This window comes from Falco punctatus (genome assembly GCF_963210335.1).
Source record: "Falco punctatus genome assembly, chromosome: 6".
Lineage (NCBI taxonomy): Eukaryota > Metazoa > Chordata > Aves > Falconiformes > Falconidae > Falco > Falco punctatus.
This window is the reverse complement of record NC_137585.1, coordinates 28,676,279-28,690,820: the sequence shown is the minus strand read 5'-3', so window position 1 is coordinate 28,690,820 and position 14,542 is coordinate 28,676,279. Positions and strand designations below refer to the sequence as shown.

General features: G+C 47.1%; 1 protein-coding gene across 4 annotated transcripts in view; it reads right to left on the bottom strand.

The window, feature by feature from the left end:
- Positions 1 to 14,542, bottom strand: part of DENND2A (DENN domain containing 2A) — a 60,207-nt gene that overhangs the window by 26,773 nt on the left and 18,892 nt on the right. For 2 of the 4 annotated variants that reach the window (XM_080391249.1, XM_080391250.1), the window contains exons 2-5: positions 8,994 to 9,092; positions 6,048 to 7,259; positions 4,845 to 4,999; positions 1,479 to 1,600 (exon numbers count right to left, since the gene is read on the bottom strand). In XM_080391249.1, coding sequence (XP_080247375.1) covers positions 1,479 to 1,600; positions 4,845 to 4,999; positions 6,048 to 7,259; positions 8,994 to 9,064 — 1,560 coding nt within the window. In that variant the 5' untranslated portion in view covers positions 9,065 to 9,092. Of the gene's footprint in view, positions 1 to 1,478; positions 1,601 to 4,844; positions 5,000 to 6,047; positions 7,260 to 8,993; positions 9,093 to 12,493; positions 14,531 to 14,542 lie in introns of those variants that run through there. The other 2 variants (XM_080391251.1, XM_080391252.1) reach the window with 2 other exon arrangements.

Below are 14,542 nucleotides of genomic sequence, written 5' to 3'. Positions count from 1 at the left end.
CTGGAAATGGAGGAGAAGGAACGAATGAACACAGTACCTCTCGTACCTTTGCTTCATTGCTAACACTGTCATGGCAGCAAATCCAGTGGGGCAGCCATAGCACTCAGCTGGCAAAACAGCCCTGAGAACTTTCACAGATTTCTGCACATGCAAAGAACTCATCCAGCTGCCAGGCTAGACCAGGACTATCTTGACCAGCAATTTAACTATCCCATATTCATTCCAGACCAGAACACAATCTCAGGGGTTGGCCAAGAAGCCTTGCTCCAGTTTGAGAAAACCCACAACTTCTCAGGACTTGTGTAATCCAGGCTGGAACTGTAAACAGGACAAGACTAACCAACCAGCCAACCACACACATTTGGGATAATCAGCAGCAGCACAGAAGCAGTGAGACCAGACAAAACGCACTGTCAGTATGGCTGTCTTTGACAGTAGCCAGAATTAAATATTTCAGATGAGGGTTCAAGAAATGCCATGATAGACAATTGTGGAGACTGGCTTCCTCCCAAGCTCATTAGCAAGTTCAGTGGGAGCACAACAGATATTTAAGCACCAAAGTTCTTGAAGTCCATGTCCAAAAACAGCACCAGAGAAGCAGAAAACTCAGCTGCAGTTGCAAACCCATTAGTTGGCAAGAGAGCTGCACAGCACTTCTTTTCTGACTGATGCAGATCACAGCCTTTAGACGTCAAAGCACTGTAGTGTAACACAATTACTCCCATTCAGCCCTTTACTAAGTGTCTCCTACCGGGAACCATATCTACAGTGAAAAGCATTCCTGTGTAACACTGCAGCCCCCTTTCGATAGCAGAGGTGGGAAATCAGGATGCACAGATGATTACAAAGCTCTCCGAGGGAAATCGACTCCACCCTAATGTTCATAGACCCTTGCAGATCTACATCTCACTAGCAACAAGGAGAAGGGATTGAGAACCACAGAACAACTTTCACTTTTAAGGGTTGAATTATCCAAAGAAACCTCAGTTGCTGATTAAGCTGGTTGGAAAACAGCAACACATCAACAAACACTGCACATCAAACTTCTGAAAACACTGGGTAACAGCTCTAATAATAGCTGCATGGAGAGCATAAGAAAACCTTTTGGTCAGGAAAACCATGTTTAGATCCCTGTTATCCACTCTGAACCCAGCTGTTGCCAAGATGACTTCTGCTGTGACATAGTCCCTGCTGTTCCAGGCTTGGACTATCTAAACAGACAACAGGAACCAACCAGAACAGCTTGGGAGGCTGAGGGCAAGGCTGGCCTTGGTAAGCCCTGAGCTCTGAGCAAGAAGTGCAGTCTGATGCAATAAATCCCCCCCTCTTATCACACTGTACTCTGTGGTAAAAAACAAAAAGGAAAAAACCCTAACATGATGAAAGTCATTGACAAAACTCCACCTTTTCCACACAGGGCCTGGATTTCACCCAAAAACCTTCTGAAGCAAGAGAGGTGGCCACCTGAATCAAAGTACCTTAGTGGGAGTCCCAGGTACAGAAGAGGTGGGTGATGCTGGGAAGGTCAGGACACATTTCTTCCCCAAACAGCGGCTGTTGGTCTCAATGTCTTCGTAAGGGTTTTCCTTCGATGGTGGATCTGCAGCAAAAAGCCACAAGCAAGAAACTGTAAGTGCAGAAAATCCTTGAGGTTTGCCATAAAAATCTGTTTTGGGATCTGCTGGCCTTCTCCCACCTCCCACATCAGACCAAAGACCTGTTCTCAAGCATTCCTGCATTGCTTCATTCTCTCCATAGCCCTAGAAGTCCAGCTGCTTGCTGGACAGTGTCCAAACCCTGACACTGACATACGCAGCCATAGGAACATATCACAGATACTACAGATGGAAAAGACCTAGTGAGTCCTCAAGTTCATTTCCCTGTCTTCAGAGGAGCTGTGAGATTCTCATGCACGTTGGCCCATAGTTGTATTTCCTTCTTTCCAGTCTTCTGCTTAGGATTGCCTAAATGAAACTGTGAGCTGAAGGCTAGCATAAAGGTCCTCTCTCTTCTGTTTAAACCTCACATCTACAGGGACCTCTGGTCATCATTTAATTGGGCTGAAGCAATGCACTGCTCTTGGGCTGACTCTGCAGGAAGATTTAATCCCTTCTCTGAACATAGATGTTGGTCACACAACACAGGTTTTCAAACAAATCTCACGTGCCCCACTTTAGAAAGCGAGAAGGATTCGCCTCATCTAACCCAGGCCACCTAAAAGTCAGGATGCTCTCCCTCTACAGGAGGCGGGGTAGGGAGGGACACTGCTGAAGTAACGTTCAGCTCATTCTTATCTAGGATCCCCTCAAAACCACAAGGCTTGAATGACCACACAGAGGTGTCACTTTCCACTGATTCTGGAGATGAGGCACACAACTAATCTGAGTTTTAAACAGCCAAAATTACATATAATGTATTTCTTAAACCCCATTCTTCAGCAGTGCTGGGAAATGCAAACATAGGCATGTTCAAAAAGGACACACAACTCTGAAAAAGCAGGTTGTGACATCTCCATCCAAGCATCCAATAAACCAATGACAAAGGCTTAGTCCAAGCACCTGTATGGGCAGGCAATCTCTTACAAGGTTTCTCTCTTCATTGCCACTATTTCGTGCCATCCCAGTGGACAGCTGGGGCTCAGAGCAGCTGCCTTTTTCTTATTGTCATGAATGCTTGGCTGAGAGCAAAGACTGGAGGTTGGTGATGCTGCAGGCCTCTGGAGTGGGCACCGGTAATGGCTGTAGGATCTGTCTAACTGCTGCATTCCCACCTGCCTGCCTGCAGGAGTGCAGCGGAAGTCTTCAGACAAGGACAGAAACCCAAGCCTTTTCCAACACTGTCTTCTACAGTGGTTTGATGATTCCCATCACTACAGTGGTGGATCTGAATTCACCAAGGAGAAGGAAAGCATGTGCAACACCAGCAAAGCAAGTCTGCATGAACATCCTGTAAGCAAACACGCTCCTGCCCCTGAAAGTGACTCCCCTTTCTGTCACATACCTGGACAGATAGGAGAAAAAAGAACAAGCTTGGGTTCTGTTGCCTACCCATCCTCAAACTGCTCAGCAGCACATCCAGTTAGTCTCAGTCTGGAAGAAACACCATTTCCCTCTTTTTGACAAATAAACCTTCTCATCCATCTGCCCAGTACAATTTGCAATACTCCAGGTAAGCAATGGCAAACAGGTAAACAGATGGTGCATGCAGGGAATCTGTGTGACTTCCTGGGAAAGGGAACAGTTCTCCCACCAATAGCTGAACCCCCTGTAAGTCACACATATGAATATGGGGTTTATGTGTGTGCTTGCATGCCGTGATGGACACACATGATTATCTGTGTGTCAGCACTAGTGTCCTGTGGCTGAAGGTCCTTTTTGGTTCCCCCTCCATCGGTGTGGTTCTCATATGTTGTTTTGTGTACTACACCCATCTGTGGTCTTGTGAAAAACAAAACTGCAGCTTTCTTTGTTATCCCTGTCGACCCCTTTTCCCAAGCTTTCATGGTAACACCACCAGGACTGCAGGAACCAATTAAAGTTCACTGACTCCATGCAAAGCCTAAACATGCAGCAAGAAAACAAAAAACCAAACATGCCCCATTAGCTGACAATTATCCGTAACTTTGTTTTCTTCTAAGCTTTGCAACTAAAAGCTGGAGGGGAGAGAGATTTCAGCCTGGTATTTGAGTTCCCTGCAAGCTTGGGACACAGGGGTTTGCTTGTGTTTGAATGGATCGATTTGCCTATACGGCCACTCTGTAACGTTATCCATGTTATTCCAGCTGATGAGGTGACCCTTACACAGTGGTTTCTGAGACCTCCCACCACGCCCCAACACAAAAAAAGTCCAGTAGCTGCTCAGGCACTCCCTGTTCCTTTGCCCCCCAAGTAAAGAGAAGAAAAAAAGCAAACACAAGGCTTCGAGCTCCACAAATGAGGCCAACAGCTTCAAAAAATGTCAAAAAGGATGGACTGGCATCACCTTGTCTGCCATCAGTCCCAAAGGAAAACAATTCCTTTAAGAGATCTTTCTCATCAGCTATGATCAGATTTTATTCATATCCAACTAGTAATGCCTGGTCTACTCCTCAGAAAGCACAGCTCCTCCCATGCTGAACAACACAGACCACCTTTGTAGGATTACAGCTGCACAGCGTGAGCTGATACAGCTATTCTCTTCCTGTTCTGTTAAAACACAGCCATGAGCTTTACACAGCACCAGCCCACAGCTACTAAAACTTATTAGGGCTTTTTCAAGAGGGACGCTTCCATTCTATGTTCTGTAAAAGGCCATCTAACTCACAATATTCAAAAACACCATATAAATGGAGAGGGTTACAGGAAATAATCTTTAAAATGGCATTGATCTGCTGCTGAAGTTAGAGAATTAAATAAAACTCAGTTTCAAAGACTGTAGGACCTGGTTTTTTAATTTCAATGGTACCTGGAGCCATACACAATCCTACTTCTGAACCGTGGAACTGAATTCAAGGCTACATTTTCAGACTGTTTGCATTATCTCAGCAGTAACAAGCTCACCACCATGGGCAGACCAGAGCTGTGAGAACTAGTCTAGATGACAAAAGGAAGACAGGGGAGAGATGCCAGCAAAAAATTAAAGCTGGTTCCCACATGTCTAAGGTTCACCTTTGAAGCTGATGTGTTTTGAAATATTCCATCCATTTTTCTTATCACTTGCCAATAAACCGCATAAAATGTGTCTTAGTTTGCATCTGGATAATAAACATACTCCATTCAGCACCTGTGGTGAGTGCCTGTTGGCCATGAGTCTTCCCAGTTACTCAGCATTAGCAGTCAAATTCCTTCCCTGTCCAAAGCTCCTACCCAGTATGTCCTGTCCAAAGCTCCTACCCAGGATGTCTTCATAGACGTTCTCCTCAGATAAAGTGCGTGTGAGGGCCAGCTTGGTCTGCGCGTACCAATCCACCCGGCCATTCTCTGACGATGACTGCAGCAAGTCTTCAAATTCATATGACTTCCTGCACCATTGATGGGAGGGGAGAAGGAGCAAAGAGGAGGGTGATACAGTTAACTCCAGCATTTATAATCAAATCACAGCTAATTCACTTCAACATGCCACACGGTTGACAAAATGAATTACTGAGAACGTTTCACAGCCTCATCCCATATAAGGCATGAAAAAATGACCCTGAGATCGGTTATTTTTATCAGCCACACAAATAAAGGCATTTTGGGGATGCTGTAGATAATCTGGGTTGTCACGGCAATAACACACTGTGAAGATGCGAGTGTTAAGTGGCACATCCTGCAACACTGCACAGAACCTTAGGGCATGAGCGGTCCATTTACAGCGCAGATCCCACCCTTGGCAGGAACAGGGGCGGCCCAAAATCAGCTCTCTTTGAGCAGTACAGGAAAGCAATACTCACATGCAGGATGGTAGAAAGGGTAAAAGCAATTAAGTGTCCTCCACTAACAAACCTGGAAAATTTCAGTTTCCTTCCTGCACCCAAGCCAAGAATTTTTAGGTGACAGTTTATGCAGAAGTCACTGGAAACAGCTATGCATTTTATGCTCCCCACCCCGAAAGTGTGACAATCATGTGGGAGGGGAGAAAAGGCAAGAAAGCACACCAGAAGAACATGTAGACATCAGATTCAGTCAGAGGAATAGGTTTACTATGAACAGTGAAAATGGTGAAGTAGAGCCTAGAGATTATCATTCCAAACTGCTGCAGCTGTAGTAGTTTTGTAATGAAATAGATTTTCTGCTAAAAAAACCAAAACCCCAAACCTCTCAATCCGGGGCTTGAAGGTTAAGCCACATAATATAGTGACCTTAAAGCCCAAATCTGCCATGACTTATCCCTTCACAATTACCCTGTGAAGTTGTGCTGGCCACTCATACATTCTCAGAGAGATGGCCGAGTGCTGGTTATGGCCAGCAAGGCTCTCTGGGGATTGGGGATTACGGGTGACCAAGGAAGATCCATCTCTCCCAGAGAGATACAGGAAGGCAGGACTCCACCATCAAGACCAACACCTTTGTGAAACACAGCCCGAATACCTGTGGTCAGCGTTGTTCTTGTGCTTCCCACTCCAGAGCCTCCTGCTGACAGCTGACGGGGGAGGAGAGGAGGGTAGAGGAGGGGGAGGGATGGATGGCAGAGGGGGTAAGTTTCTTTTATTCCTAGCTGCTGGCACCCAGTCCTCTTCCCCCTCGTGTTTGAAAGTCCGCCGGGGCTTTGGCAGTGGGTTGATGAAGGGTTTCTTTTCTGGCACCCCTGGCTCTGTGTACACATTCTCCACTGTGCAGTCCTTGGATTTCACGTGAGAAGTTCTTACCTCTTCTAGGGTCCCAAAAATCGGCTCACTGATTTCAGAGTCCAAGCCAAGAAGCTTTTTATTGAGCTCAGCCCCACATACGCTCTCATGGCCCTCAGGAGCAGTGTGTCCTTGTGCTGCCTTCTCCTGAAAGCACTGTGGGGAATAGTAAGTACCAGGCAACTGCGGCTGCAGCTCTGCTGAGCCATCTTTCAAAGCCTGCTCCAGCTTCTTTACCTGACTAAGCACTGAAAGATTCTCCTTCTGGACCTCCCACTTCCCACCTTTCACCTCTTTGCATTTTCCAGGGCTGGATTCCACTTCCTCATCCTTTTGCGCTTCCCCCTTTCGCTCTGCCGCCTGCCCTGTGCCTTTCTGAGTTCCTGCTTTCCGTTCATTCTCTTTGCCTGCTCCTTTGCGTTCCAGTTCCCAGTTCATAAGTCTCTTGGTCTCCACTTTCCGAGTCACCAGTGCTTCCCCACTTGTCTTCTCAGTTACACAGGGCACCTTGTGCTCCTCCTTAAATCCCTGCTCCTCCTCTCTGCGAGGAGCACACTGTGTTTCCTTTTTCCCTTCCCACTCTGAAATTTTGTCCTTGATGCTGAAGGACTTATTCCTCAAGCCAATTTTTCCAGGTGACCGTATACTCTGAGTGCCTCCTATCTGTCTCCTGATGATTTTACTGTTTTCTTTAACATTCAGATCCACAGACGGGTCACTGATGATCATTTTGGGACTAAGCATGTTCTGCTGAAAGCAGTCTAGCCTTGGATCCAGCATCAAGTTCTCCAAGGCTCCCAGTGGGTTCTTCACCACAGAAGAAACTGGTTCAGCTTCAGGTATTAAGCCCAGGGTGACAGATGCACCTTCAGAACATCTCTCACTCAAGAATCCACACAAAGGTCTTTCTAATTTCTTCACAGCTGCTATGTTGTTTACATCTGCAAGCTTGATCCTACACACCAAAGACAAAAAGAGAAGAAACATTCACTGCCATTTTTCACCCCTGGTTTAGTCCATCAGCTCCACAAGCTCTACTTGTAAAGCTGGTAACAGCAGAGGATGTTCAAACCAAGCACTTGAGAGATGGGCTTAGTAGGGAGGATGCTCAGGGAAAGGTCCTTCTAGCCAGAACACAACGCTCCCCTCTTATTACAGCTAAGACACAGTTTGAAATGAAGCCTTTCTTTGTGGCAGAAGTAGGTGGCAGGTGAGAGAGGTATTTTTTTTGTACATCAGACATGCTGATACCAATGAGAATTCACCAGCATTTGTGTGTGTGTGTGTGTTCAGAAGTGCTGTAGTTTTGGACATTGTCAGGGCATTAAGCAGGTCCACTGCAAGTAAATGCAACATGGACCATCTGCAAACAGCAAAATTGCTGCTGTTAACCAGAGGAGAAAACACATGATACAGCTGGCATTCCTCTAGCGCCTGCTCAGGGGATCTCTCTTGGTCCATACAAATGTTCTCTAAATGCATATCAATGCACAAAGACTTTTTTTATTACACTCCAGTGGCCATACCATCCCAGGCCACACGTGAGCTTGGGCTCCCATGTACTCAGACACACTCCCTCAACTTAGAGCACTGATGTAGCACCTGGACAGCAGATTCAACACTCTCAAAGCAAAGGATTAAACGTCTTCACTGTTTGAGTCCAAACTGCACCAAAAATCCCAAATATATTTAGTTTAGAGATTTCCAAGTGTGTGATATCAGAGTATCAATACTGTGACATTTCATCACTATAATAAAGTTCCAGCTGAACAGACAGTTATTCCAACACAAAATGTTTCTGAACCAAAGCGCTTGGCCATGTCTTTGGGGTTTGCCTGGGCTTGGGAAAAAGCACCAGGACAACACAGGGTAGTTACCAGCACGCAAAGCTACATCATTAGTCCCATTTAACCATGATCCCAACCGTGAGATTCAACTTGGAAAATCTGCTCCATTAACTTGAACTTATCAAGCATGCCTCTTCCAGAACTCAGCGCTCTTGTAAGAGCATTCACGTGGATACCCTGTGTGCTGGCAGGCCTCGAGCTTTTTCCTGAGTTAAGCAACGCTGGCAGCCATTGCAGACTCAGTTGTAGCGCAGGCTGAGTCTGGGATAGGTTTCTGAGCAGAAATGGGACCTGAGCCAGATACTGTCCTTCCCTTGCCTCACAGTTATTTAACTCCTGGCTGCCTCAGTGACAACTTTGGTTAAGACAACAGCTGTGGTTAAGAGCTGGCACTGTGAACACCATGGCCTTTCCCAAGGAGCAGGGCATCGCAGTGCCGCTGGCGGTTGGACTGCACAGTAGAAACCAAGGCTGGACACTGGGAAAAGCCTGCAGTGGGTGGGGACAGCAGGGCTTGTCTGCCCAGTCTCCAGCACCGAAGATTTCAAGCGCAGGTGAGGCAAACACTGACAGGGATATAATCAGCACAAATGGCCTTGCCTCGAGGCAGACCTCTGTGAGTCTAGGACATTACCAGTCTGACTGCATGCTAAAATGCACAATGTCACAGTCCTGAGATGGTGATGAAACCACCCAAGATCTACAGGGATGTGTTTTAACATGTGAGGAGAGAGGGACAGTGCAGAGCAGAGAGAACGTTTCCCTCCTTTGGTTTTCTTTCTGTTAAGGCCTAATAAACACAAGCAAGACACTCTTGACACTGAAACACAGAAAGCTCTCACCTCTCAACAGACTTGCAGACACTGCTTTCAGACTTGCTGCTCACATCGGCCACCTTGCTAGCTGTCATCATGTCAGCACACAGCAGGGCAGCAGCTCACCTGCAGACAGACACAAGGAAGAGGTGTTGCTCTGTGCTCAGCATCCCTCTCTATTCCTTATACACACACACACACACGCATGTTTCTCCTTGAAATCCAGAAAAACTGAAGTGAGACAAGACATCTCTCTGAGGACAGCCCCAGTTTCCTCCTCTGCAAAATGGGAAGAGGGTTGATAGAAATACCGCTCAGAAGCCCAGGGAGGAGTCAATGGGTTTTGAGGGCAAAAATTATCTTTGATCCAATTATCAACTGCTGTGCCATGACTTGAATACAGAGCACGCTTTATGAAGGTGTAACTGTTGCCAAAATCTCAGCAGATTTAATTTTTTTTCCTTTGCATAAAACTAAAACAAAAACAATTTTAAAATTGCCTGTATTACGGCCACATGACCAAAGTGATTCCTGTGCATGCAACACTATCACAACGTCCCCAGCTTGGGACAGAAAACAATTTATGCTGAAGAGACACTGTGCTGCAGCCGCTGGTGTCCTTCTCTCTGGTGGGCCACATTAGGCTGCTACTGATCTGACTTCAGAGGACAACGCCTCATGGGGGTAAGATAAATCAGTCACAAAAATGAGTCATTCTGCTTGCCTCATGATTTCTAACATTCATGGAGGGACTGTCTGTCTCTTTCTTTTGAGTACTGCTCCTACCCAGTCAATGCAACAGACTTTGTCCTTTTTATTGCCCCACAATACTTGTCCTTGTTAAATAAAAAATAAAATAATTACTCTGTTACTCTACAGCACCACCTTTCCTCACGTCTCGGGGTGGTCTGCATGCTCTGCAGCACTGCAATGACAAAAGCTCACCACCTTGTAGTATATTTAGAAAATCTGAAGACTCTCAAATCTGTCCACTTGGCTGGTCTGCCAGATGCTGCTCCACCATGCCTAGCACTTGGCAAGATGAGTGCCTCGGGAAATCTAGTAGGTTCTTGTCGTTAAACATATAAAACCCACCACACCAGAAACAGTAAAGAACAAAAGGATCTCTCATTTCCACTGTTCAAGTATTTTGGGCAAAGAGGGGAAAAAGGAAAAAAAAAATATTTAAAAATCAGTCTTGTTTGTTCGCAGTTTTCTCTCCTTCCCTTTATCCCACACTGGCAACGTTCCTGAGGCGAGGAGTGAACTCTGGGTCAACTCAATGTGTACAAACTCAGGGCAGCTCATTGCTAACCATTTAGCAGATTCTCTTTCCCCAGACAATAAACCCCTTTGGCTTCTCTTCCTCGCTAGTAACTGGAACAAACACTCACTTTACTTCTAGACACAGAGCAGCCTTGCAACACTGTCAAGAAAATTTACCGGCCTTAGGAACAAAATCTATTCATCCATCCGTTAACTGTTATGGATTGAGAATAACAAAAAGCTAATGATTGCTCACTCCCTGGCCAAAGAATGACTCACCCAGGCAGCCAAAGCAGATTCCTGCAAAACTGCAACAGAGGCTGCTCTGCACTTGGCTTACAACATCCTTAGAGCAGGGATGGTCTCTTCACTCATCATTCAGTGCCTCGCAAAGCAGGGTCAGTGGCCAGACTGGCTCCTCGTCACTGCCTTTAGCAGCAAGAAATAGCACAGCAATGGGAGTCAGCATACACGCAACCCCTGTGGCTTTGCTGCCACACCAAAAGTTCACTTAGGATGAGTTTCTCTGTCTTGATAAACTCACACAATTTTCCCATCAGGAAACTCCATCTCTGAGCCTTTTCCAACAGCCCCTAACAAACACTGCCTTGACAATGATCATCTAAGTGTGAGGAAATGTGTGCTGGTGCTCAGCATAATCACGTACCTGATGCACCTCCTGCGGGAGAGGCCAAAAAGGAGATAATACAGAATAAGACATGGACTTGTTTCTTCATCTGTAGTGGATGGAACAGACCCCCCTCACCCTTGGCGAGCAGAAGCAAGGCACAAAGCAGTTGCTCAGTGCTGCAAAAAGTCTCCCATGAAAGAAGCACCAATCAGCAGATCAGCATGACTTGGAGCCAAGGCCAGAGGGACATCTGTCCCCCCAGGCACTATGTGTGGCAATAGTAACCAAAGCAACATACACTAGGCAGATTAAAGAGCGGGCCAAAAGCTTCCAAAGCAGCAACACATCAGATGCTGCAACATGGCAACAACCAGGTACCTACCAACACACCCACTGACAACACAGGCCACTTAAGGGGGTAAAGTACCCTAGGAGAGAGACAGATTACTGTGCCTTCACCCTTGAGCAGCAGGGTATACAGGGTGTCCTCAGCATCACCCAGGGGATTATTGTAGGATATCAGCTGGCCCTGCCTAGAAGAATGGATATTTATCCAAACACACTGGAAGACATGAGGGGGGAAAAGAAGAGTCACCTCTGGAATAAAATAGCAGAAAACAATAAGGTACCCTCCAATTAGTCTAAGAGTCAGATAATTTGCTTGGGGTTGATCCCAAGCCCAAATGAACTTCAGAGGTGATGAGATCATCTCTTCCATTAATAAGGTCATCAGAAACAACTTGCAGGCCTGACCCACAGGCATTGCTAGCACCCGATGAGGAAGCTGGGATGGCAGTGATGGAAAATTGCCTCCAGTAGGAAAACAAAAGGTAGTTGATCTCTACTGAGGTTTGACTCCACGAGACACCAAGAGCTAACATGATAGTTCACTGCAAAGGGCAAGGGGAGCTCCTGTTCTTCCTGCCTCCCCATACCTCCGCTACGATCAACCACACGCCACTCTGTTTGCTGGCTCGGGCTCTCTATGGAGCACCTCTGTGACCTGCTATAGCTTGCTGAGAGTTTTAGACAAAGCAGCTAATGGAAGGGGTCCAACATGTACCCAGTCTGGTAGAAGGGAGGTGATAATATTGTGTGGACAGGAGGGAAAGAGGGAAGGAAGTGGAGAGAGAGAACTTGAGAGAGCGTGTGTAGGGATGGGGAAGAGAGACTTGCCAGAGGCTCAGAAGTGTCATCTGAAATGCTCTGCTTTCCTGCCTCGTGCAATGTGACCAGGTCCCTACAAACTGCCTAGAAGAAACTGGAGTAGGGCTGAGTTCAGTTAGGAGGCAACCTGAGAAGGACATACATACATCAGTCTGGTACTTCTTGACTGATTGATGCCTTCTCTAAAAAACACACAAGAATTTTCTACCAGCAATGCCCCACAGCAAGCCAAGCCCAGGGCTGCTCCTCCTGGCACGTACATCCTGGAGCAGCATGGCCATAAACAGAGAGAGAAGATGCAGAGCCCCATTTGGAGAGCCTTGCCACTGCAATTTATTCAGTAATGCCTGCCATTGTTTGGGGGGAACAAAGCTGTCATCTGGTATTGTTTCAAAATTAAACTGGGAAAGGAAGGACAGGGGAGGAGGTGGGAGGAAAGAGGGAGGGGAGGGAGCTCTCAAACCTGTTGGCCAGACCCTGGGAAGGATGTGAAGTCTCCCAGCAGAAGCCTCTCGGCGTATCTCCCACATGCACCCGGCCTCACAATTCCCAGGGCCATGTGATAGGGGCTTCCTGCTACCAAGTGAAGCGAGACCTACCCCGACCTCTCTCTTCCAAACAGAGTTCCTGCCTGCTTTGTGTTCGCAAAGAGGCGTTTGTTTACTGATCTATCATTGGCATGCAGGAAACAGCCTTGAAATGAGCTGTAATCATCCGTCTCCAGCAATAGCTGTTTGGCTTTCTTCTAATGTAAGTTTTCCTCCCGCCCCCCCTTTCCCCAATGCCCTCTTCCCCACTTCCGATCAAAACGCTTTTGGATTACGAACATCTGGTTCAGGGCACTGGATACTATGCGACGTTTCCAAAGCAACCGGTGAATAAAAAAGAGGTGCTGACAGTAGGTACGCTCCCACCCCCGAAGGACAGAGAAGTCTTCCAGAGGAATACGAGCTAAACTCCTTCAGGGAGAGAAAGAAACCAGCTTTGCCCACTGCACTTGGTGCAGCCACCAGATGATACCAAAAGCCAAAGGAGCACCAAATGCCCTGTAGCCTACATCATCAGAAATGTATACAGCCAGCACATGGGTCACACACACGCAGTCTTGCGCCCAGGAAGGTGAGGCTGTGATGGCATCAAGCTGACCAAGCCTCCTTTCTTTGCTATTTCAATTGTGGGGAATAAACCAAGCCTCCCTCAAAGGGTCTTGTGGTTTGAAGATGGGTATTACTATTGCTGCATGCTGGAGGTCATGTCTCAAGATTTTCTTTGCTCTGTTTACTCTGTACCTCACACAAAAACTGGATCCAAGTCCGTAACTAGATACTAGCCACACCACCAGCACCTATAAACAGTAAGGCTTCACAGCACCTCGGGCAACCCACAGCTGGTCAAACTCTCGTCCAAGAAGAAAAAAAGACACACTGCCTTTCTTCTCCTTGGTGCTCACAGAAATGGTCTCTCCAGTTAACTTTCATGAGTAACCCCAAGCAGCCAGCCAAAGCCTGCAAGTAACACCTCTCCGCTCCAGTGCTTTACAGAACAAAGGACGCAACATACAGACAGCGATGAGACAACAATATATAACTTACATATATAAAGAACAGGAAGGATACCAAGAAGACAAAACACTAACAGGAAAATTGTGAGTAAGGGGGAGCCAAGAGTTAAAGCCTTCAAGGCTCCCTCCCCCAGCCCTGGCTCTGTTTGGAGCCTGTTTCCCTTTGGGGGAAGCAGCAGAGTATTCGTGCTTGTGCGCACACACAGAGGCCACTGTGATGCCCCTGTGCACAGCCCCAGCACCAGGCAGCATTCCTGGGCCTGGGTATGAGCACACTGCCTTCCCGAGGTCCCCAGCAGCAGTGTGACCTGAGGAGGTGAGCCCCTGCAGAGCAGGAAGGACACTAGCCAAGCAGAGATGTGGCTCCAGCCAAGAAGGCTAAGTCCAGGCTTCCTTGGCAAAACAAGATGCTTGCAGTGGGGGAGTCACTGTTTTGAGGTGCCCAATGCCAATCCAGCAGCAAGACAAAGAGTTTTCTGAAACGTGAGCTCAGGGTGTTTGACCCAAAGCTCTGCGACATGTGCCATGAGCCTTCCCAGGCTGATAATAGCAACAGTTTCTCCTCAGAGGACTTCCATGAAGTCCACTTCTTTCCTCTCCCAGCCAGCCCTCCAGATGAGTGTACCCCAAGGTCTGGGACAAAAGGCCACCTCCACAACAGCAGAGCTTCTCAGTAGCATTCAGTGAAAAGACAATTCAACTTATGCATGAGAAAGACTTTTTTTACCAAGAGGGTCACTGAGCACCAGAGAGGTTGTGGAGGCTCTATCCTTGGAGATACTCAAAATGCAACTGGACAGTGTTCTGAACAAGCTGCTCTATGTAACTCCACTCTGAGCAGAGAGCTGGACTTGGCCATCTCCAGCGCTGCCTTCCCACCTCAGCTACTCTACCACCCTGTGCTGGTCACAGTTAGTTTGGGACAAGGTGAGCTGTCATCTCTTTGCAGGC